Here is a 26,097-nt window from a genome sequence, read left to right on the forward strand (position 1 = left end):
AGTTGGACGTAATTAAAAGTCACTGAACAACAATAATCACAATGGACAGGATTCAAGACTGGAAGTCAGGAAGACCCTGCTTTCAAATTTTTAGATACTTAATAGCTGTGTGACTATATAGCAAGTAGTTTTTAACATCTCCCTGCCTCAGTTTCTTTAACTGTAAAGGGGGGTGGACTCAATAGTCTCAAAAGGGACCTTTCCAGTTCTAAATTTTCATTTCAGTGACTGTTACTTTTGGTCTTTTAATTTCCCGAGCAAAGGAATTCTATCCAGAGGTGTTTTCTAAAGATTAATTTGTCTTGAATTTTGGGTGTTGAAAGTAATAAGTTCCACCAGATAACATAGTTACTTATATTTAAGTTAGTTAAGTGTAAGTCCTTAACTTAATCAAGTAAAATACGTTAGCATGGTTAAGTATTGTAAAATGTTTTCCTGAGGGTTTTGGGGGATAGGGACAATCCAGGTTAAGGGACTTGCCCAGGATCACACAGCTAGTGAGTGACTGAATTCACATTTGAACTCAGGTCCTTCCTGACTCTAGGGCTCTTTTTGAAACTTAGGATTGACTATTGTGAATGGATTCCTTCTCTTTCATTTGATTTTTCATTTCTATTTCTAGAAATCTAGCATAAACATGGTTATTAGCTTTCTCAATTCTGAAAGTAAGAAATCTCCAATGTCTTTCTGTGTGCTTAATTATTTGGTAGTGCTTAATATGTGAAAAGTCCAATTTGTGGGAGATGATAAGCAATAATTTTCCAAAACCATGGAGAAGAAGATTATTACATCTCTTTTGGAATGGGCAAATTTTCTAGATTCTATTTTACTTCCACATTTTCCTCTGTACCAGAAGCTTCTAATTTTTCTATCTGCTAGGCATTTAAATTTTATTTGTCACTTTGACTGCACCTGGCAAAAGTTTCCTGGGCTTTGCATCCTTAACCAAAAAGTATCCATAATTTTAGAGCGATAGATCTACCAGAATAGTCAGATACAGTGGGGGGGAAATGCTCTTGGGACTTTTAGGTGTGAGTGCTTGATTTCTGAGACAACCTGAAATGGAGACAGCTGGAGTGATTTCCTCTGGGACTTCTGATGTTAGAAGGCTAGTTACATGAAGCCCAAAGTATGACTATACCTGAGAGTCTGAAGAGATAAAAAAGTGTACTTCATTCAGAGAACAGAAACCTTTCCCTCCATCCTACTCCCCATCCCTATTAGAAACTTCCACTTATCCCTCCTTATTTTTTTTAAAATATCAATCTTTTCTCAATATTATATCCTGATCCATTGAAATCTCTCTTGGCATCTTTATTTCTCATTTGTTTTCGGTTAGTTGTGGCTACTACTAATGTCTTAATTTTTCTTGCTCCAGAATCTATCCAAGTGAGTTTATGATCTGCAAATACTCGTGGGGATATACCAAAGGTACATCATACATAATTTACTTCAACAAGTCAACCTTCGTTTCTATCTCCTTCCCTCTGGAAAGCTGGATTCTGACCTAGAATCACCCTGGGCTCTGATAGGTGGGCTTTTACCTTACTTGGATTGAATGCAAGCCTTCACCTCACTTCCTAAACATCTCTGGACCATGCCAATGAGTGCATACTACCCCCTCTCTCCTTCCTAGCACTGCTTTATTCATCATCTTTCCCTATCAGAATGTAAGCTCCTTGAGTATTCCTAGTGCCTAGCACATCATTAGAACTAAACAAATGTTCTGTCTGCCTATCTTTATAATTCATTCTCTCTGTCTCCCTGTCTCTTTCTGTCTCTGTCCTTCTCTCCTTCCACCCCTGCCCCCACAATCTTATGTCTAATGAAATGCCTACCTTATTGCCAGGCACTCTGCTAAGTTCAGGAGATACAAAAGTCATTATCAAAACAGATGCTGCTTGTAATTTTGATGGGGTCAGAGGATGTGTACCTAGATAGCAAGATATGTGGTGGGATAGAAAAGTAACTGGATGTGGAGTCAAGGAATGACTTTAATTGCTAGCTCTCCACCAGCTGCTTCTACCATCAAAATCATCTGATGGTTAGACTCTTTGCCCCAATTCTCCCACCCTCCAATCTATCCTCCACTCACCTGCCAAAGTGATTTTCTTAAACCCTAAGTCTTAGTATGTCACTCCCCTGCTCACCGAACCTCCTGAGCAATGAGTGTCTATTACTTTCAGGATCCAATATAAAATTTGGTTTGACATTTGAAGCTTTCCGTAATCTGGCTCCTTTCTACCTTTTCAATATCTTTGTATTTTAATCTCTTCCATGTTCTTTACTATCCAGCAACACCTAACTTTCCCTGGAACATGATGCTCTGTGTCCTGATTCTGTGCCTTTTCAATGGCTGACACCCCACCCCCCATGTCTGGAATGCTCTTCCTTCTGTGGCATCCCTGACTTTCTTCAAGACTGAGTTCAAATGCCACCTTCTGTGAGAGGTTTTTCCCATCCCCATTCTTGACCCCTGCCCCACTCCCACCCAGAGCTTTTCCTGAGAAATTACCTTCCATCATCTTTGAAAATATTTCATATGTACACAGCTTGTCTGAATGTTGTGTCCCCATGTGAGCTCTGTGAAGGCAGAGGGACATGTTTCTTTGTCTCCCTTGTCCTTAACCCAGTGTCTGATTCATAGTAATTACTTTAAAATGCTGACTGACTGACTTTGGACTGGTCAGTTAACCTCCCTGGCCTTCAGTTTCTTCATCTCAAAAATAAGGGTGTTGGAATAGATGCACTGTAAGATCCCTCACAGCTCCGGAGTAAAGCTCCAAATCTCAAAAAGCAAATAAATTACCTTGACGTGCTAAAAACACAAGTGACAGATACAAGAAAATATGAATTTAACTTATGAATTGCATACAATTATTCTGAGAAAACTATGAATTGCTGAAAATACAAGTGACAAGAAACCATGTGTCTAGTTTATTAACTATGTATAATTATTCAGAGATATACCTGTAAATGCAATTATGCAGAGACATAGCTATAAATATCTTAGATCTGGCCCTTCATAGGATCATCAGTTTAAAGTTGGAAGGACTTCTGGAGGTCCTTAGGGGAAAGGAGAAGAAACTAAGCATTTATATAGATAGCACCAATTATGGGCCAGGCACTGTGCTAAACACTTGTACAAATCTTATCTCAACTGAGCCTCATAACCCTGGGAGGAGGAACTACTGTGATATCCCCATTTCACAGTTGAATAAACTGAGGCAGAGGTTAAGTGACTTGCCTCAGTGAGCACAGTTGTGAACTAGTCTTCCTAATGCCAGACCCAGCACTCTAACCATGGAAACACCCAACTGCTCCTCATTGAGATCAAACCCTTCATTTTACACAGGAGAAAACTGAGGCCCAGAGTTAATTGACTCTAATGACATGATCTCACAACTGGTAAGTACCAGAGGCAGGATTTGAATCTGTTATGTTGGAGTTGGTCTTTGCCCAATTGGGAAACTCACCACTTAGGCCCATAGGTAGATATCTAATTATGTCATCCAGGATCTAGAGCCAGAAGGGATGTTAGAGACCATTAGTCCAACCTCTTTGTTTTTATAGGAAATCATTTCAAGTAAGGGGAAGAGAGAGAAAGCCATGTCTTGCTCATGGAAACAAAAACAATAAACAGGGTTGGGATTTTTAAAAAATTACCTTCTATTCTTAACTTAAATACTTTCCCTACCAAAAGACCATTTCTACACACAGAACAAACCAGAAAGAGGGTTCTGTGTGAAACTAAGAATGTGCATTTCACAGACTTGCTTTTTAAAAATGTATATAATAAATTCTACAAATTATTTACAAAACTCTCTTTCCTGTCTGCTTCTTTCTTAGTTTCTTTCTTTTCTCCCCTGGAATTTAAAAAAATGTTTCAATGGTCCTCTTTTGGGAGACATCATTATTGCTACTAACCTCCTCTCTTCTTTTGATATCTCCCCTCTAGTTAACTGAGAAAGGACACCACACACACACACACACACACACACACACACACACACACACTCCCCCTTGCAACAAACAAGCAAAATGAATATAGTGGTTGTGTCCAAAAATGTATATCCCTTTCTGTATATATATATATATACGTATATATATATATACGTGTATATATATCTTCTATCTATCAGAAGGTGGGTAACACGCTTCAGTGTGATTCTGGGTTGATTCTGGATGATTCCTTATGTTGTCTGGAAACATAATGGATCACTGTTTTGATCACGGTTCTGAAACCTTTCAGAGCTATTTCTCTTTACAATGCTATTCTGCTGTTCTTGTATAAATCATTTTCCTGGTTCCTCTCACTTCACCGTGTGTCAATTCATACTATGCCCAAGAGCTGGGATTTGAGCCTAATTCTCCCATCTACTAATCATCTGTTCTTTCAACTCTATTACTATATAGTTGATTCCATAGGTGCTGTGGGGTTTTTGTTTTATTTTTAATGTATATATCAAGGTATACTCAGAGAAAAGGGCTACACCATTCATTCATTATAAATATGTAGCTCTAAGAGTATTAATCATTGTTTTACTATATAGCACCTAAGTTTACCATTCATTAATGAGAACCTAGTAGATCTTTGAGTAAATAAAGGCAGATAGGTGGTATAGTGAGTAGAACATTGGACCTGAAATCAGGGGGAACCTGAGTTCTCTTACTCGCTTTGTGACCCGGGGCAAGTCATTTAATTTTTGTCTGTCTCACATTCTTCATCTATAAAAGAGGAATGATAATATCATCTACCTCATAGAGTTGTTGTGAAGATAGGTGATAAAATGAGATAATATTTGTACAGCACCTCGCAAATCTTAAACTCCATGTAAATACCAATTATTATGATAAATAGAACTAACTAGAGATAGTCAACTTGAAATGTTAGGAGCAAAATCAATGGTTTCTTTGTGGTGAAAAATGGAGACTCATGAGGAACTGAGTCACTGACCTAATACAAATTAAATCTCAATTTCCTGTTCTCTTTCTACTTGATTTCAAGTGATTATCTAAATAGGTGATTATTTGAATAGGTAGTCAGGGATAGTACCTGGTTACCCCAGGTGACCTCAGTCACTGCTTTTTCACCCCCTAGCCTCCCACCAGAGCACACCTCTGAAGCCAGCAATGAAGTCCTTTACTTACCTAACTTCCTCTTTCCTTTCCATCCTCCTTACACCTTACTCTCCAATAGCCACTCTTCAGTCTAGACACTGGCCTCCCAGTTGCTTCATAAACAAAATATTCCATGTCTGGGCTCCAGGTATTCTCCCTGTGCTTCAAATGCCCTCCCTTCTCCACTTGACTACTGACCTGCTTGGCTTCCTTTAAGTCCAATTAAAATCCCACCTTCTATAGGACCTTCCTTAACCTCTCAATTCCAATGCTTTATCATTGTTCAGTCACATTTGGCTCTTCATGAGACCCATTTGGGGTTTTCTTGGCAAGGACAGAAAAGCGATTTGCAGAGGGTCACACAGCTAGAAAGTGTGATTTGAACTCAAGGAGATAAAATCTTACTTATTCCAGGTCCAGCACTCTAACCACTATACTACCTAGCTGCTCCTCCAGTGCTGTACTTTCATTATTTTCTATTTATCCTGTACTAGTTTGCTTTGCATGTATTTGTATGAATGTTGTCTCCCCCAGTTAGACTGTAAGCTCCTTGAGGTCAGGCATGGGCTGTATTTTGCTTCTTTTTGTATCCCCAGTGCTTAGCAGAGTGTCTGCAGGTCACATAGTAGACACTTAACAAATGTTTCTTGATAGATTGAATGCCTTCACAAAGTCACTTTCCACTTTTCCTATATTCTACCACCTCCCAACATTTTGAGTAAAAGTGAAAAGGAAGGGATTTAGTTGTAAAGAGAAAAGTGGAATTATGTGATTTTGAGAAACATGCAAGGATGGCTTATGTCCCTGCCCTCCTCTTCCCTCTCCTCCCCAAAAAAGAAATAAGAGGAAGGTAGACTTTTCATAGAAGAAGAGATGGAGGTTGAACATTAGGGGAACTTCCTAGCTATAGAATCTTAATTCCCATTCCCATTTTAATGGCTTCAGACCATTTTCTACAACCATGTTGAGGTAGCCAACACAAGTATGATTATTCCTATTATACACACACAAAGCAGATGAGACTCAGAATAGCTAAGTGATATGTCCCTGACCAAAAAGCTGTTGGTCAAGGCAGGTAGGAGTCCTATCGAAGTCTTTCTTCTGTCCCTTAGTCCAGCATTCTTTCCATTATAATCATCTACGAGTCACTATACTGTAGATTTGCAATACACCTTATGGGATTGCAGCATTTACTTCCCTGATGGTTTTTAAGGAAAGGGTGGATTACTTTCTTTTGAGCCCTATAGGCACTCTTAGCCAGGTGTGGTAGTGTGCATCTTGTAATCCCTGCCACTAAAAGGCTGAATTTGGCAGATTCCTTGAGCTCAGGAGTTCTAAACTGTAGTGGGCTAAGCCAGGTACAGTGCCCTCGCTACATCCAGCAACACCCATATGGTTCCCCACCCTGAAGTGGGGGGGACCATAAGAATCCCAAAGTTAGGGCTACTTGGTCTAGGTTGGAAATTGAGCAGGTCAAAGCTTCCCTGCCAATCAGTATTGGGACTGGGCCTGTGAGCAGCCAGTGCATTTAGGGAGAACACCCCCGGTATTTTTAAGTTTTATTCTCTCTGGGATAAATGATTTCTCGGAGTCACCATTTTATGTGCCTAAAAAGAGTTAGTTTAGTTTTTTTTTTTTTTAATTCTTGATTTCTACCTCTGGAGGAGACATAGGCAAGAGAATATATTTGTATACTAATCAGTAAGGATAGGAAAGAACAAAGCATCAATGCCTCAAGTTTGAAAATGTGACATTGAGGTCACATTTTTGGACTCAGTTTAAATGTTTGTCATCCATGACTAAATGGGGAGAAGGAAAAGATGTTTCTAGTGATATATTTTGTTTTAACATCATGGTCACTTATTCACATAAACCCTTCCCAAATGAACTCCCACTTGTAATGGGGGAAAAGACCCAACAATAAATCCAAACCAGCCGACGCAGTGACTGCATCTGATGGTACCAAAAGCCACATTCTGCAATTATAATTCCTTTAACCTTTCCCTCTGAAGAGGGAGGTATGTTTTATCTCCATGGTTTTATTTTAGCAGCATTTGGTTAAGTGGGGAAAATAACTGTCATGCATTTCAGGCTGCAGGAGCCACCCTTGGATTTGTGGGAGGACGTTTCATCTCATCCTATGAGGACTTTGACGCCTTCTTCAGGGATGAACAAGATCTTGTTGCCTGCCATCATTATCATAATAGTTGCTGGTGTGATGCTTTTTCTTGGAGTGACTGGTTGCTTTGTCACGATCAAAGAATCTCAAATTGGCCTGCGATTTGTAAGTATTTGTTGATTTCCTTTCCAGAGACTCTGGGCCTGACTTAGAAGCATCCTGTTAAATGTTTAACAACCAGCTTGGGAGAGGTGGAGAATGTATACAGGACACAGTTTTAAATTTAATTCTCTGTTATCAACACTTTCTCCATCACTTTCTAAGTCTAGACAATTAACAAAACAATAAATCAAGCCCTAATCTGCAACATTTTTACTGGTGACCAAAGTGTAAATGCTCACACTGAAAATTAATACTCAGCTTCCTTGCCCTGCCTCTAACACCCCCTTGGGTTGATTCTTGTCCTTCCCAATACATATGTGCAGAACATTCATCTAGCAGAATCCAGACTTCTTCACCCTACTAGATACCATGACACAGGCCTCAACAGGGAAAGTGGGCAGCAAGTGCCAGGGATAGAGATGTGGGTGGATTGACAATTATTCTTAAAGGTACTGAAAAGGAGAACATGGGGGGAGGCTAGTGAAAGAAAGAAAGAGAAATGAGAAGTAGACATAATAAAACCTGGATTAAATGAACAAAATTTATCAAACTTTTAAATACTCAGCATTTTCAATAATTTGAAAGAGATACACATGACCAACCCCTACCATCCCCGCCAAAAAACCCTATTCCAACTCTGTAAGAGTTGTAGTGTTTTTGTTACAGAGTTAGTATACATCCAGTCCATATACCTTCTGTATCTATAGGTCTAAAGAGTCATGTCATATTTATTTTTTAAAATTTATTTTATTTTAATTTATAGAATGAAACAAGCATTTCCATAAATGAGTGATATTTTTGAGTCACAGTGACTGCCATCTGCCTCCAAAAAACCCAAAACAATAACATCTAATTCTCAGTCATCAAAAAATAATTCAACTACATATACTAGAGTCAGTCACCTAAGGCAGAAAATTGAACTTATTTATTTTAGGAAAAGGTTTTTTTTTTAATTTTTAACAAGAAAAGCTTAAGAATTTAAACAAAATCAAGTTTCTGGTTAACTTTCTGTTAACCTTACATTCATAACACATCTCTTTCCCTAAGCATTCTGGTTTCTCCAGGTTTCATTGTCAGGAGGTTTTCCAAACTCACAAAGTCACACCAAGAAGTGTGCCCAAAATGAAGGTGCAACACCAACCACATTCACCCTCTAACCTGGAAGCTCATAAAAGAAATGTCATCCCATAGTCCTTAAAACAGAAAATGCCCTTTGTAAGATAATATTTTAGCCATATTTTTGCCAACAGTTTTCCAGGAAAGAAGCTATTTTTCAGAATGTAGACATCAACAATGGCAACTTTTTATTTGCAGATGATTTCTGGCAAACATCTTCATTAACAGGGCACTTCTGGTCTGTGCCCTTATCAAGAAGGTTTTCAAAAACAAAAGGCAATTTTTGCTTAGTTGGTATTTTCCGCTTCTTATTACTTCTGAAATTTAACAAAAGCAAATTCCAACCTAATTAAGGAAAAAAATGATGACGCTTTGTGATCTAACATGAGGGACTAAGCTGGATTATAGGTAATGGAAGTTAAACACAGTCAAATGAGTGGAGAGAAATTGTGATTTTGTGGCCCCCTTTAACCATAATATACTTAGGGCAGCTAGGTGGTGCACTAGATAGAGCACTGGCCCTGGAGTCAGAAGACTTGAGTTCAGTCTGGCCTCAGACACTTACTAGCTATGTGAACCCTAGGCAACCCCATTGCCTCCAAAAAATCTAAAACAATAACATGCTTATTTATGTTTTTGTGTCCCTCTTTTCTTCCATTCTCTTCAAAATTATTTTATTGATTCAGAGATGAATGAACTTGGTCTTATCAACAACTGTTTTGATAAGCAATGAAGAATTAGCATAAAACTTCTGCCATCCTCCTTTCTTAAGATTGCAAAAAGGCAATCTGAAAAAGGACTGTGGTTCCTTTTTTTAGGTCCTTACCTGTTTCCTTAGGCGCAAGATAGGTAGGACATCCAAAAAGAATCAGCTACTATATCAAGACAGAAGGAAGGACGACATCTTTAACCCCCATCATCTGAAGCACAGTTTGATTCTAAAATGAAGGATGCACCAATACAAAGAGTCAGGAGTTATGAATATTTGGCAACAACTATTTGGAGTCTTATTAATCTCATATTCTGCCTGAATTGGAACTTAAATGTTCATTTCTAGGCACTCACCTTAAAACATCAGAGAGCAAAGATCTTTCCTTGGATTTGTATAAAGGTCCTATCCAGGTGTAAACAATCATTAGACACAGACAAGTCATAATTATGTATTGTCTTCCTTCCTTTCCCTTCTACTTTTCTTTCCCTCCCTTCCCCCTTCTCTTCTTTCCCTGTCATCCTCTCTCACACACATGTATGTTCAATTTGAGAAACATTAACTATCATCATGCACTGAGGATATGAACATAGACAAAATAGAACTTGCTTCTAAAACTCTTCCACTCTGCGGTGGAATGGGGGAAATACAAACACAGATAATTATGATAAAAGGAATAGTAATATAAGTTCAAAAGATAGGTCCAGACAAAATGAGAGAGATCACTTTCAGCTGTAGAGGGAGATGACTTGGAGGGAGCAGAAGATGTAAGGTCAAGAAAGGGGAGATAGCAAAAAAATAGAATTGGCACTTTTTCTTTTGATTTCTGTGTACCAGTATGAATGGTCTTTCAGATTTCTTTGGTTTATTTTTACATCACTATCCCTTTTAACAAAGAAGTTCAGCAAATTTAAAGTTTAAGATTTATTTAGATTTTTAACTGGTGAGGCTATCTATCTATCTATCTATCTATTTAAAAGAATGGAAATTTTGTCAAATTTCACTCACTCATTAATTGTCATGGACCCAAATTTCCACATCAGAATTTTATTACAAATGAGGGGGGAGATAGACATCTGTAATGGAACAAAAGGGGACTCTTTCCATTAAAGCCATCAGAAACCTTAGCCGAGTTAAGGGGGTCCTAAGATGATAGAAACATCTTGTGGGAGAAACTAGCATCAAAACAGTGATGTAAAAACTGATAGAGTTCCCCCAACAATAAATCTTCCTTGTGCTTGCCTATTTCCAGTCTTGGCCATGGGACATTTGGCCATCCAGAACTTTTAATCTTTTCCTTGTGGTTTGTAGGCTGCACAGCTGGTGAACATCCCTGATCTTTGGGCTGCACATGGAAGCTGCTTGGGCTGTGCTTTCTCCATAGGGCTCAGTTACTATTATGGGAAAGCTGAAGGCAGAACACAGGTGTCAAAAAGTGTCAGGAAGGCTTTTTCCCTCTTCCCAGTTTGGTGAATCAGATTGTCAACTCTTACTCAACAATCTCTTTATATTGTATCCAGTTTGAAATAATTGGGTCCACATTGTCCATGTACTTTTTTAGTTAATGTGGGAACTTTCCTGAAATTGTTCTTTCCCTACATGCTTTATGGCTCTATGATATAAAGAGTACTTACCATCTTGCCTATGTGGAGAAACAACGCCCAACTTGGAAAGACAAGAATAATGTCTAAATCTAGGTTTTTGTGAAAGACACCGTTAGTTTTTTTACATTCCAAAATACTAACAAGTGATCTCTTTTCACTCTTAGTTCCTGGCCATCCTTTTGCTGATGTTCATCACAGAAGCAGCAGCTTTTGTTTTGGGATTCATTTATCGAGAGAAGGTGAGTAAAAAGCTAATATAATTGAGTACCTATTATAGATGAAGACTTGATGCAGGTAGGTGGTGCAGTGGATAGAGCACCAGGCCTAGAGTCAGAAGGACCTGATTCCAAATCCAGTCTCACACACTTACTAGCTGTGACCCTAGGCAAGCCCCTTAACCCTGTTTGCCTCAGTCTCCTCATCTGTAAAATGAGCTGGAGAAGGAAATGGCCAACACTCCAGTATCTTTGCCAAGAAAATCCCAAAAGGGGTCCCAAAGAGTTGGACACCACTGAAAAGTGACTAAACAATTGCAATGTTCTCCTTTGTGCTCTTGGAATATTTGGTAAGTGTCCTTAGCACCCCCCATGTCAAGGCACCTGGAGGCTGCTTCCAAATGACTGGCTGGTGAATGAGGTAGTAGCACTGAGTGCTCAGCAGAAAAAAACAAATAACTGATGAAAAGTAAGCAGATATAGGCTTACAAGTCCAGCGTTTTCCTCTGAATCACTAAATGTGAACCTTTCAGTGGCATATCTATTCTTCAGTTTAATTGGAGAAGCATTTATCTACTACCCAGTGTTCAGGCACTTTGCCAGGTTCTGGTTATATCAAGACAAAAATCAGTCTTTCTTCTCAGAAAGTTCATAGTTTACCCCCTGTATTTGAGAATTAGTATCTTTACCACCCACAATTTCTCAGCTTTTCAATACCTTTCCTTATCTCTGACTAGCCAGGACTAAATTTTAGCCCTAAAAGAACTTTACATACCCATATTTTCCTTTGAACATGGCCTGGTACATACCTCTCTCTATAGGTCTCATTGGTTTTTTTAGCTGTGAATTTCAAAAAGAAACTATTCCCCCTCTTGTTATTATATCACATATTTAGAGGTAAGTCAGGGAGGGGGAGTGGGGGATGAGAAAAAAAACCTGAGAGAAGGTCAAGAGACAAAAACCATGGGTCATCTTAGCTGTATATGCAGTCAAATCTGGAGTTGAGCATTTTGGGCTTTGTGCCAGAGCATAGGAATTTAGATAATATAAACATTTTAAGTGATGGTTTTTAAAGAATATGTAATTGGAAAATGTTATGTTTATATTCTAACAGCACTTTCATTCCTTTACATCATTAAAACTAGTTAACAAGACTTACCAAACTAGGAAGCTATCAGATAGCCTACCTCCTCCTGAGGGCAGCACACTGGATCTGCCCTTCCCTAGCTCTTCCATGATCCAGTTTCTCTTTCTCTGTAGGCAATGGCCTTCTATCAATGATCTCACAGTATCCTAGGATTTTTGCCTCTCCTTCTCAAAGTTCAATGTTCTAAGGTCTCTTTCTTGCCTCCTCCCACTTATTCCCATTGATCTGAGGACTTTAGTGCTGCTAGCCCTGAATTGCAGAATTATTAGTTACAGCTCTTTTATCTATTTATTTAAAAAAAATTTTTATAGACCTCTCATTTTTATATCATCTTCATTTCTGAATATATTTTTCCTTTCCTCTTTCCCTTACCCTGTGAGCCAATCATCCTTTACAATAAAGATTTTTTGAAGGAAGGAGGAAAAAAATCAGTCTAGAAAAACCAACCAGCTACGTTGCTCAGTGGATAGAGCACTGGACCTGGAGTCAGAAAGACTTTAGTTCAAATCCAGTTTCAGATACTTATTAGTGGTGTGCCCCTGGGCAAGTCACTTAACCTCTGTTTCTCTCAATCCATTGGAGAAGGAAATAGTAAACCACTCCAGTATTTTTTCCTGGAAAAACTCATGAACCACATGGTCCACAGGTTCAGGAGAAGCTGGATATGACTGAACAACAACAAAAACCAATTAATACAAGTCAACGGAATCTGACAGACTATGCAATATTCTATACTTACAGGCCCCTGTCTTTCCAAAGAAGAAAGTAGGGTACATTTTGCCAGGTCTTCTCCCAGGTCAAGTTTCTTGAGGATTATAAGATTAATGTTCCGTTTCTTTCGTTGTTGAATTGTTCTGTTTAGACTGTTGTAGTCATTTTGCATGTTTTTTTCCCCTATTTTTGCTTACTTCACTTTGCAATCAGTATGTCTTCCTGTGTTCCTCTGAATTCTTCATATTAATAATTTCCTTTGGTACTATAATATTCCATGACATTCCATCCAAATCCAATACCCTTTTTTCAGTCCTCATCCTCCTTGGCCTCTCTACAGCCTTTGATCTTGTTGATCACTCTTTCCTTCTTCGGTCTCTCTTCTCTCTCGTGGTTCTCCTCCTACCTCTCTGACTGCTCCTCTCTCTCCTTTACCAGATCCTCTTCCAGATCACATCCTCTAATTGTTCTGTCTTGAGTCCTCTTCTCTTCTCCCTCTATCTTACTCCTCTTGGCGATCTCATGGATCTACTTACCATCTCTATGCCGATAACTCTCAAAACTACCTATCCTGACCAAAACTCTCTGCTGACCTTCAATCTCACATCTCCAACTGCCTTTTAGGTGTCTCCATCTGGATGTCCAGTAAACATCTTAAACTCAACATGTTCAAAACTGAACTCGTTATTTTCCCCCTTAAATTCTTCCCCACTTCCCACTCTACCTCCCTATTACAATACAGGACAACATCATTTTTCCAGTTCCTTAGGTTCACAACCCACCCCCACCCCCACATATCCAAGCTGTTGCCCAGGCCTGTTGATTTCACCATTGTAACATCTCTGGAATATAGGTCCTTCTCTTTCCTCTGACATTGCCAACACTCTAATGCAGGCCTTTGTTACCTCACACCTGTACTATTGCCATAACCTGCTTTGGGGTGTGTGTGGTGGGGGGGAGTGTCTACCTGCCTCTAGTCTCTCTTCTTTCCAGTCCATCCTCCGTTCCGCCACTAAATTGATTTTCCTAAAATGCAGGTATGATCATGTCACACACATACCCCACTTGGTAAATTCCAGTGCATTTCCATCGCCTCCAGGATCAAATACAAAATGTTCTACTAGGCTTTCAAGGTCCATTATAACCTAACTCCCTCTCACCACTTTTCTAGCCTTTTTACATCTTATTCTTCAATGCATACTCTTCCATCCAGTGACACTGGTCTCCTGACCATTCCACAAACAAAATACTCCCATCTCCAGGCATTTTTTCTCCCACTGTCCCTCGAGCCTAGAATGTTCTCCCTTTTCTGCTCTGCTTGCTGATAGCCCTGGCTTTCTGTAATTCCCAACTAAAATTCCTTCTTTTATTGGTAGCATTCCCTAACTCCTCCTCTCCATCCCAGTGCATTCCTTCTGTTAATTACTCTCTATTTATCCTGTAAGTAGTTTACTTCTACATAATTGTATACTTGTCTCCCCCATTGGATCACGAACTCCTTGAGGACAGGGTCTGTTTTTTGCCTCTTTTTGGGTCCCTGGTGATTAGCACAATGCCTGATACATAGTAGGTGCTTAATCAATGTCTATTAATTGATTTATTCAAGTACTACAATTTTCTCATTGATGGGTTTCCAAGGTTCTCTTAAATCCTAGGAAACTATAAAATGCTTTACAAGGCACCATATTAGAGTGTGTGCTAACTGATGAAGATAAGATTTAAGTACATACATAATAATCCTGTTAGGGATGGGGGAGAGATTTTACCTCTTAAATATTGACATGACCCCTAAATTTTATTGTAAGAATTACTTAACTTTTTCCTAATTTGGGTCTTGAGAGGCTACTTTATGATGTTATGTAACTAAACAAGGGTTATTTTGTAAAAAGAACATAGAAATATTTTTGTTTGTCCATATAGGTACATGTGTATATTTATCTACATAGAAGCAGATATATATCCACATATATATATATATGTATGTATACATACAAATATAAACACACATATTTTAAATTTCAGGTAGTGGCAGAGGTACAAGAGACTATGGAGGAATTCTTTGAAATATATGGTAAAGAAAAGCCAGAGACAGAGATGGTGGATTTCTGGCAATCTCAGGTATGTAACTCATAGGTAATTAATAATAAAAATTGACTAATCTATTTTTAATCTATCTTATAAAGTATATGGGATGTCTTAAGAGTTAGTGTCATTTTCAGCTATTAATAGTTTAAATCTGCACTAAGAAAAACATGTGGTTCCTACCAAAAGATTATGAAAATTATACTAATATAAAGTTTTTGAAATGTTTACTGTCTTTTTACTTTGCAAATGAATAAAAACTGACTGACTAAATCTTGCTTTAGTATGTTTTTCAAGGATCTCTGGCTTCATCCCTCTGCTGGTGAAAATTTCAGGCTCTCTGTTTACTAGTAGACAGTCTTTCTGAATTGCTGTGCCTGAAAATACTCATCATTTGTTGGTCAACCCTCTCATGATCCCAGTCTCTCCTTACTTAGCTAGGCTGGTTCTGAACCTGTACCGTTCCATTTTGGTTGGATCTACCAGACCATGTTCTTTAAGCAAATCTAACATTCTAGGATCCAGAGACATCTCTAGGCCTCACAGTAGTTGGATTTTTTTTTCTATCAACAGTTATTTGTTGATCATTTCCATACTTAATCACTATGTGAAATGCTGTGAAGAATATAGCTCCTACCTTTAAACCCTCAGGACTCTTCCTCTGTAAGTTTCATTTCCAAGAGCCCATGCTTTGTAAAGTGTTGATGTTCAGATTTGATACTACCCACAGCACGTAAAACACCAACACAAACTAGTTCCCAAGAATTTTGCCCCTGACTTCATCTGATTTCTGAATAATGTGTTTTGTTCACTCTTCTGTATATTGGTCTCAATTTGACATATTTCAACAAATAAGCACCACCAGGTAAATTTTCAGTCATCCAGAGAATTAATAGAGTCTCAGGGTATTCTCTGGGTCACTTAAAATGCTTCTTTTAAGTGTCCACCAGTTTATCTAATTCGGATAATTCTGATGTCTTCATGATTCGCTACAGTTGTTCATATTGATTCCACTTCTGTCCCATTTGAGAATCTTAGGTAATTTATTTCTCTATTTTCTCATGTTTTTAATGGCATGTATATATACCCATATGTAAAAACAGACATTCTTATTTAACTAGAGAGGAAGCTTCGCTAGTAGATAAATGGGCCTTAGAGTCAGGAAAACCTAGAATCTCACCTCTGACACACTGGATCTGCAACCCTGGGCAAGTAGCTTAACATTTTGATGCCCCAAACAACCCTCTTGAGATTATTAATTGGCAGAACACTTGCTAACCTGCATTGATAGAGGAAGTTTCCTACAAATCCAGGTCCCTTCTCCCTTCCTTCCAAAAAAGTAATTTATTAATTATCTCAGATGTAGGAAATTTGATTTTAAAATTAAAATTTTGGGGTTTGCTTTTAAAAATTATTTGAAGGTACATTTCTAAGGAAAATTAACTGCTTTTCATTCTATTTTAGTTTCAATGCTGTGGTGTTAAGAACTACACTGATTGGATTAATAGAGATTGGTTCAACCGCACTGGAAACAACAGTGTTCCACAAAGTTGCTGCAGACAAGAATTTAAGAATTGCAGTGGACTCCTCAGTGAGCCTCAAGAACTGAATACAGTGGTAAGGCTCACCTTGAAGAATCCATAAAGGATATTTCTGTTATTCTAGCTTTTTCCTGAGGTAGTGATATACCTGATTTTGCAGGGGGAAGCATGGGTTAGTAGGTTGTACCAGACCTGTAATTTCTCTGGTATAGGAAATTTCCTTTTGAAGAAAGTCTTTATATCAGTGCATATTGGCAACAGTTTGGTAACCTATAGTCCTGGAAAGTTGCTTAGGCATGGAGAGATTAAATGACTTGCCCTTTGTCATAGGTCAGTAGGTTTCAGGGATCTGACTCTGGAACTCAGGTCTTCCTGACTATGAGGCCAGCTCTTCTTTTATGCCTTGCTGTTTCTTAGTGAATCTGATTTTATAAGTCACAGTATAACTTGACCATTTCTGTATGTGGGCAAATGATCAATAAGGAAACAATAAAATGCCATTATAAAGGATTGGTGTTATGGATTCAATATGTATTCTCTGAACCCAACAGGAAAGCTATAAAAGCCTTTATGGAATTAGAAAAAATACAGTTTATCCCTACCTACCTCCAAACTATTGCATATAATTTTTAACTTCTGTAGTGTTAAGAAGCTCTATAGAATGGTTAAATCAAGAATGTACCCTGTTCCAACAGAAGGGTCATAAATTCTATGAGATTTTTAAAAGAGAGAAATATTCATAGAAGAAATGGTGTACATAGGACTCCTTCCCAATGCATGTCACTATATCATGATGTTAGACACTTACACTACTATACAGTTGGCTAAAAAAGTGAATATGATTCCTTCTGAGCCTGCTTCAATGACTTCCTAAGAGATGATACAGGTTTTGGAGAGGTTTAATTATTTTTAAATATTTTTATTTCAAACTTAAATACCCCCAAAAGGAGCATTTTTGTATGTAGAGCAGAACACGAGTATTTCATGTGAATTCACGAATCTGTATTTTGTATGCTTGCCTTTTTTCTCAAGTATATAGTAAATTCTGCATAGTACTTTCCAAACTATCCTGCTTATCTTTGCTCACTTCTGAACTTCCTATTGTTTTCATCTGTGCATTTTAAAAAAATGGTTACAATGGTCCTCCTTTTTTTCATCTCTATTGCTGAGTCTTTTCTCCCCTTTAACTCCCCCTCCCAATAAAAACCGGGAAAGAAAAAGAGAAGCTTCTAACAAACACAGTCATGCAAAATTAAATCACATAGTGACCATGTCCAAAAATGTGTATCTTTTTCTGCACCTTAAATCTATCACCTTTTTATCAGCAAAGTGGGTAATGTGTGTCTCTGAATATGAGGCTCTTCATTGCTTTGATCAGAGTTCTGAAATCTTTCAAATTTGTTTTTCTTTATAATGTTGCTGTGCATGTATAAAATCGTGCTCTGGGCTCTGCTCACTTCACTCTGCATCAGTTTATATTCCGAGGATTCTGTGAAATCATCTCTTTTGTCATTTCTTATGGTATAGTTATATTCCATTAAAAATAGTTTTCTATAAGACAACAAGGCATCTCTTTCAATTATAGCTCTTTTCTTTTTCTCTTTTCAGTGCCCCCTTTTTAGGATCAGATGGTTAGTTTATCTTGTGACTATTTTCTCCTGTTGAGTCTGATGTATTTATATACCAACCTGTGTGGGTGTTTTAAGCCTTGAATATTTCAGAAAAGTGATGTTCATCTGATGTCCACTCTTTCCTTACCTCTTTCTTCTGTATTTATTTACTTTCCCACACAAACATCTCAATTATGAGAAATAACAAATTCTGTCACCTTTTTCTTCCTTCTTAACTCTATTTGTAACATAGCTTTATATCCTCCCTTCTCTTTTCCTTCTAAAAATCCATATAACAAAACCAATCTTTCATGTCATTAAAAAAAAAAACCAACAAAATTCTACTGTCTAAAGTTCTAAGTGAATCTTATTTCTCCTTTTGTTAAAAAGTTAGAACAGCCTCATACAACATTTTCCAATTACCCAAATAAGTTTATCTTCCTAGGTTTCTCTGGACTAGTGCTTGTATTTTAAAGTTTCTATTCAGCTCTGGTCTTTCCATCAGAAATATTTTAAAGTTCTTGATTCCACTAATGATTCATTTTCCCCCTATAGGATCAGACTTTGATTTTCAGAGTAAGTTATTCATGGTTGTAAGCCTATATGTTTTGCCATTTGGAATATGAAATCTCATATCTTCTCTTATTTTTGATATAAGTTCCCAGTTTTTATGTTCTTGGTACTTGAACTATTTCTTTCGCATAGTTATAGCTTCCACTTGTAATATAGTACAATTATCCCTTCCATAGTTATCCTTATCCACAACTTTCCCCATCAAGGTTTCAATAGATCACAAGCCAATTTGGGGGGAGTTTTGCAGAAGCTGCAGACATCACACAAAGGCCAGCAGATTACACAGAAAAAGTTTAGAAACTCACAAATGCATAAAATATATGTATAGTATTGTATAATATGAACCCAAATTTTCAAATAAGGTACTGTAAATGCCCCATAAAAGAAAAAGAAAAAAATTCAGACTCTCTCATACCAAAGGGAGAGCCAAAGAATTTTATACAGATTTTTCAAGTTGCAAGAGTATTGTATCCCTAGCCCCCAAGATGTGGAAGGGATAACTGTTTTTTTCTTTAACATGAGAGCTCTGGGTTTTGTCTATGATATTCCTAGGACATTTCCCTTTGAGGTTTCCTTCTGGAAGTGATCAGTTGATTCTTTCTATCTTTACTTTGTCCTCTGCTTTTGATACAGGGGGTCTTATGCTATGGTCCATGAACTTGTTTTGTTTTTTTTTACTCTTTCGATAACTCAATAGCTAGTTTCTTTTGTAATGTTATGTATTTTATTTTATGCATTTAAAAACATCCTGAGATGGGGTCCATAGGCTTCACCTATGTGCCAGTCCGCAATCCACAAAAGGGTCTAACAACCCCTATTCTAATAGATTTTGGCAGTTTTCATTATTTCTTGAAATGGATTACCAAACTTTTGGAAAACAATTTATCATTATTTCAGGGACTCTTAAATTGTCTCTCTTTGAATTGTTTACCAATTCAGTTGCTTTTTATTTCAGATATCTTACCTTGTCTTCTTTTTTTAACTTTATTTTATTCCTCTAATATTTCTTGTTGTGTGGAATCATTGATTCCTCTTTGATCTATTCTAGTTTTTAGGGGTTCCATTTCTTATGTAGGATTTACTGTTTTCTCTTTTAAGCTATGTATTATCCTTTCAACTATTTCCTCCACAACTTATCTCATTTTTTATTTCTTGCTTAACTTCTTCTAGGTGCTCATGTAGTCCTTGTAGAAAAGCTATTTTTTCCTTTACATATCTGTTTGCATAGCTATAGTATACAATAATCAATCAAAAACTAACAAAGCAAAGTTAGCTAGCTGCAAAAATAACACTTCCGGTGGCTCTGTGTGTGCGCAAATATACACAAAACAATTAAAGACAGACATTGCTATAGTATACAAAAGAACACAATAAAATAAATACAATAAAAAATAAGAAACAGGTATACTGAGACATGCATGTATAGCAGAAAACATATGTAATTACACTCAAGGCACATTTTACATGAGCAATCTCTAGTCTTGTTGCCTAGATACACGCGTAACTATATCTTCAAATTTACCCGTAACATCATCACTTGGCATAGGGATTGGTCAGACAGACCTAGTTCTCTGTCAATGATTGATGTCTCTGAATCAGAATGAGTAGTTGGTGTGAGCTAAATACGAGAACCATCATAGACTTGTGTGTCCACCCCAGCGCTGGCAGCCTTGTCAAGCTGGCTGTCAGCATATTTCTACTTCATGGGTTGAATCGGTACCCTAGGAGTCTCTGTTGTAGTGTTGGGTAGGAAAGGAGTTGCTCTGGGTTCACTTCTCTTGCCTTATAATAATGCAAACACTATCTCCTTCACTGGATGTATCACTTTCAGTGCCTGTATCTGTATCAGTACATCTTTGTACATCTGATGAAGAAGGCCTATACCAATGGGCTTTGGAGCTCAGGTTATATCTTATGTGTATGCCAAATAAACAGAAGTATGCTGTATTTTATTGTAATGTAGGGGTTTCAATTTTGCCACATAGTGAAGAGCATCCACAGGGCAACATAGGGGTTTGGGGTAATGCCTTGGGTGTGCTTGAAGTCCTTTTAGGTATTTCAATTTTTTCTTCTCACTAGGGTTGTGCTGAGGTCATGGAATTACGGATAAAGGAACTTATCAATTACATCATGATCGTCATCCTAGGATTTGCTGTTGTAAAGGTATTTACCTGAATTTTCCAGGTGAATCTCTCCAGAAGTACCTCATTCAGAGTTGTAACCAAGGTGTTGTGGACTAAAACATTGCCCAAGATTCAGCATTTAGAGCATGCCTTCATCCCATAGTGGTCCAGAAACCATTGTTCCCATGCTACGTACTTTCGGTTTCCCTCACTACCTCAGTATCACAAGGTGCTCATCTTCCAAAGCTCACCTTCCCTGCCAAACTCCATTAAGACTGTATTCTAATTCTTATGATAAAGAAGGAATGCCTGGATTAAGAATCAGGATGAAGTATAAATTTTAAAATAAATATTGTATAGAATAGCATAGTAGGATTTAGTAAAAATGAGAATATATCAATAGGTAAGGAACTCCAAAAACATCCTGTAGTTCAGACAGGAAGCTGAGCATTGTGGGTGGCAAGACTTCCTAGAGGAGAGAGGATATCTTTCTTTGGTGTGTTCATTTTAAAGAGGCAAATGAGTCTCTAAGAAAATCCTTTTCTTTTCCAGTTTTTTGGAATGCTAAGCATCTTGGTGATTGCATGCAAGAAAGAAGAGAATGGCTACCAACCCTTGAACTCTGGAGTGTTTGCTTGAAAAGAGATGAACAAATAAACTTCACTGAATTATTCAGACACAAGTGGCTTTTACAGACTGACCCCAAAGAATATTAAAACCCTATGGATAAATATTTTATTCATATGGACTGAAGATGATGAGCTCTGGAATTTGTCATTCCTTACTGTTCTCCCATTCCACTCTGACACACAATCAGCAATATATGAAAAATAAGACTTGATTAAATTGAATCTACATCTAAGTCACCTAGAATTGATATGGTCAGTAAAAATGCCACATTAAAGGGGGATAGTTAGTTCCATGGGAAGAGTGCTATAAGTGAGTGACGGATGGAGTATTGGGGATTTGGGCCGTTATATATTGGTTATGACAACTTTATGATAGTACTCTTGTTACTTAGCTTTTTAAATCATGAAATATTTCAACTGGCATATCATGCAGCTAATTGAGTTGTTTTGGTTGTTTAAAACTCTAAATTAAGTTATAACAAAATTGATTGTTAAAACGCTAACATTGCTGTGGTTTATTTGATTCAGCTGTATTCTTTTGACAAGGTTATTGCTTACTGATTCACCTCAGTATGAAACAGCTCATAATAAACATTTAAATTCCACGGGTTTCTCTGATAAAAAGTACGTCACAGAATGACAGATCACAAAGAGCTCAAAGAGATTTCAGAGACCTAAATCCAATTTGTATGTATTTGACAGAATCCCTTTGACAACATCCTCAACAAGTTTTCAATAAGTTTTTAAAGGAAGGAGAATAGTTGGAAGTTTTTTTTCACATTATATAAAAGTTGTCTTCTAGACGAGTTCTTTTACTTTAAATGTAACATTCCTGCAACCTACTTTTCAAGCAGCCAAGGAAATGTGAACTGAGTTAAAAACATTCTGAGATTTTTCTTGCGATGAGGATGATAAATGAGTGACTAGATAGTTCGAGTCACTTATCAAGCTCTTTTCAGTAGTAGATGTTAGTCATCTTTTGTTAACAAATTATAGATTTTCTTTCCCCTTTTTCCTTTGCTTTTCTTTCCTTGTTCCTTTCACCTTTACCTCTCCCTCTGCCATTGTCTGACAGATCAGCATGGAAGATTTATCACACTTCCTTTCTTCATCCTGGACTAGTTCACACCTCCTTTAGGCAATTAGGTGGCCCTCCACCCTAAGGGGCTCTCTACATTGGTTCCAGACTTAGAGTGGATACCTGATTGGGCCTTAGGGGTTCACCAGCCTCAGTCTCCCCAGCAGTACCATTCTGCTTGGCTAAATTTTAGACATTTTCATGCTTATAATTGTCCTCTGTCATCTTCCTTCTCACTTTAGATTTTGAAATATTAATTCCTATTTAGGCTCACATACATAGATGAACCAATTACAGTGCTGTCAGATTACAATTAAAATGTTTCTTTAGGATTTATGGCTGCCTGAAAAACAGACAGGTTTTAATATGTTTTTCTCCTAAGGAAATAAAGATTTCCCTAGTGTGAGAAGAATTTCTCTCAAGATTAGTAGCTTTTACTTTTTTTTTTCAAAATTCTAGAAGATATGAGTACTATTTGGACTTTAGGCATTTAATAAAAGGTCTCTTTGTGGCTTTCAGAAAAAGACTTTAAATTATTCAGCACTGGTTTTGAAGTAAGCTGAATCTCTAGGTAACAACAGAAAAAAATTTTTTTTAAAAGTCTTAGATAAATGTAGATGCTCCTCAAACAATACTGCATTAAAACAACAAGTTGCTTTTTACATAATTTCTCATGATTCTCCTAAGTATGCAATTATTCTTATTCTGGTATATCAGTAGGTAATTAAATGTCTTTTAATTTAAACTTTCATGTACTGAGCACTGTCTTTACTAATTCTTCCAAATCACCTCAGAATAATTTTAACAAACTAATAAAATATAGAACACACCTAAATATGTTTGCAATTATTGTTTCCCTGTTCCCATGGTTACATTAAAAAAAGAGAGAGTTAGAATCTATTGGTGCCAAACTTATTTGTCACTAGAGACAACAGGACAAATGAATACAACCATAATAATGAACGTTAATTTGGGTTCTAATAGCTGCAGCATGGTCCAGTGGAAAGAGTGTTGGAATGAGAGGACCTGGGATCATATCCTTTTCTGTTACTACCTGTCTGACCCTGGCTAAGTCAGTTTTCTTATTTATAAAATTGAGGGGTTGGACTAGATAGTCTCCAAAACCCTTTTCAACTCTAAACCTATCAACTGAATATAAATTTTGCATTTATTTAGGTTTACAATTTCTCATTATTGTTTTGAATATAAAATCATAATTGGATATGTAATATCAATTGATATGTATTAAGTGCTTATTTACTATACATCAGTCACCTTAATTTGGGTGCTACAACTGCAGCTGGGGATTTTTTATAAAAGCAAAAGCAGTCCCTGACCCTAATGAGTTTATATTCTGGTTGGGGAGCAAACACCTAGAAATCGGTTCATACAAGATAAACACAGAATATAGGTAAAAAGTGAAAAACTGAGGGGACGATAGTAGCAGCTGGGGAAAAAAGAAAGGGGGGGAGTCACTTGTGCTGAGTCTGAACGAAATTGAGGGATTTCTAAGAGTAAGAGGTTGGGAGAAAGGAGCATTCCTGGTAAGGGGGAATAGCCACAGGAAGTACCAAAGCGTGAGGTGGAAATGTTGTGTATCAGAAATAGCCAGCAGGTAGGTCAGTATGGCTGGAGGGGAACAGAATGTAAGAAGACTGGAAAAATAGGAAGGAAAAAGGTGAAGAACTTTAAATGCCACATAAAGGGCTTCATATTTGAACTAGAGGAATGAGGGAGCCTTGAGAATTGAGAGCTTTTGGTACTTTCCGCTCCTCAAAAAAACAAGTTCTGATTACATGAAAGTCAATTGATTGAAGTCCAGTTTTGAATTTAAAATGAATTCTTTAACCAATATTCTGCAAACAGTATTTTCTAATCCAATCTAATTCAATAAAACAGTAAGCACCTACATGCCAGACAGTATGCTAAGCACTGGGAATACAATTAATTTTTAAAAAAGAGAGAGACGTTGCTCTCAAGGAGCTTACATTCTGAAGGGGAAGACAACAGACAAAAGAAGAGAGGAAGGTAAGGAGAACAATGAGGGGCTTGAGGCTGGAGTAGCTTGTTTTGTGGAGTGAAACTAGGTAGAACAGCAAATGCAAAGTGAAGCAATCTGAACGTTGTTTCTGTCCTCTATAAAGGAAGGCATTGGGAGGAGTTTGGTACTCCACCCTTCAGCCTTCCAATCAGAGGGGAAAGTAGGCTGAGAGAGATAGAGTCAATCAAGGCCTGAATTATCTCCGTGGTAGTGAATGTAGAATATAGAACAGACCTGCACAACTTGGCAGTAGGTAGGGGCCAAAATTAAAATAAGCTAAACTTCTTTGGGCCCCAGATAATCTAACTAGATAGGTTAGATTACAGATTTATGATGGCTGGTGATCAAAGGACAAACGAGAGTATGCAGTGGCATCCCTATATTTTTCTATGGCCGCCCAAAATCAATATTGTGCAGGCCTGATAAAGAATATCTATATTCTAGATATATTAAAGTGACTGGAGTAATAAAAAACAAAAGGACATATTGTCACCTTAGGAGAATTTCTAGAGAGACTCTAAAAAGATAATTTTATAGTGAGAGTAGAACAGAGCAGAGCACTGTCTTGCAATCATTGGTGGTAGAAATGTAATTACAGGTTATGAGCCCACAGTAGCCACATTTGTATTATCCTAGAGTTTTGTTTCCATACTACCCTGGTGGTGGATCATGAGAATTAATCAGGGACTTGTTGGGTCACATGCTGTCCCTCTAGGGCATCATCAGGGTAATATGTCGCCTACCAATTCCCAACTCTGGATTATTCCCATGACCTCTCCCTCATGCCTTTATCAAACAATGCTCCTCAGCTCTCCTGGCTTGATATTATCAGGCCAGAGGCAATATTGTTCTTTTCACTGCTGCTAGAGCACAGGAAAATAATTTCCCCCTTGCTATGCAGTTGTGGCTTTGCTAATTAGGGCAAAATGTCCGAAGGTTTAAGTATAAATAGCAGCTGAAAAGCTATCAATGGTGATTGGTCATCTAATTAGCACTTTAAAGGACAGTGACAGTACAGACTCATCCAGTTACTTTATGCGTCAAGATGGTTTATCAGTATTTCCACAACCAATTCCTTCACTATGAGTCCATTTTCCTTTTCCTCTTCCCTTCTGTCTCTACTTTTCTGTCTCTAGACCTGTTTATCTTTCCTCACTAGCTATTTCCTTTTTTCAACCCTGAACAGGTCATAATGTGGAATTGAGGCATATTTGAAGCATATTTTACGTATATTGAATAAAGTTCCCATCCTGTTTCTGTTCTTCATCATAAGCATCTGATTTTATCTTTTTTAATGTCTTCAGTATCTTTTTTATTTCTTAAAAAATCTCCAGACCTCTGAAGTAGCTTTTTAAAATCTCTACACTCTTCTACTTTCTTTTGACAGATATGATTCCAATGATTTCCAATAGTATGATTATGATTTTGATAGTCTCCCCTACGTAACCCCATCAGCCACCTACTCCCTAAAAAAACCAAATATGAATGAGCATATTATTAAACCAACCACTTATCT

At 37.5% G+C, this 26,097-nt stretch overlaps 2 protein-coding genes across 2 annotated transcripts in view; one reads left to right on the top strand and one right to left on the bottom strand.

Moving 5' to 3' along the window:
• Positions 1-13,733, bottom strand: part of CFAP53 (cilia and flagella associated protein 53) — a 102,505-nt gene extending 88,772 nt beyond the window's left edge. The window contains exons 1-2 of the mRNA XM_072605121.1: positions 12,933-13,733; positions 9,345-9,456 (exon numbers count right to left, since the gene is read on the bottom strand). The gene's annotated coding sequence lies outside the window, so the exon portion shown is untranslated. The remainder of the gene's footprint in view (positions 1-9,344; positions 9,457-12,932) is intronic.
• Positions 1-21,591, top strand: part of LOC140501468 (tetraspanin-36-like) — a 51,588-nt gene extending 29,997 nt beyond the window's left edge. Inside the window, 7 exon segments of the mRNA XM_072605125.1 lie at positions 7,213-7,296; positions 7,298-7,405; positions 10,996-11,070; positions 14,927-15,022; positions 16,451-16,603; positions 20,790-20,873; positions 21,386-21,591. Coding sequence (XP_072461226.1) covers positions 7,213-7,296; positions 7,298-7,405; positions 10,996-11,070; positions 14,927-15,022; positions 16,451-16,603; positions 20,790-20,873; positions 21,386-21,472 — 687 coding nt within the window. The 3' untranslated portion in view covers positions 21,473-21,591.
• Positions 21,592-26,097: the final 4,506 nt, after the last annotated feature.

The sequence above is a fragment of the Notamacropus eugenii genome, chromosome 4 (genome assembly GCF_028372415.1).
Source record: "Notamacropus eugenii isolate mMacEug1 chromosome 4, mMacEug1.pri_v2, whole genome shotgun sequence".
NCBI classification, from domain to species: Eukaryota; Metazoa; Chordata; class Mammalia; order Diprotodontia; family Macropodidae; genus Notamacropus; species Notamacropus eugenii.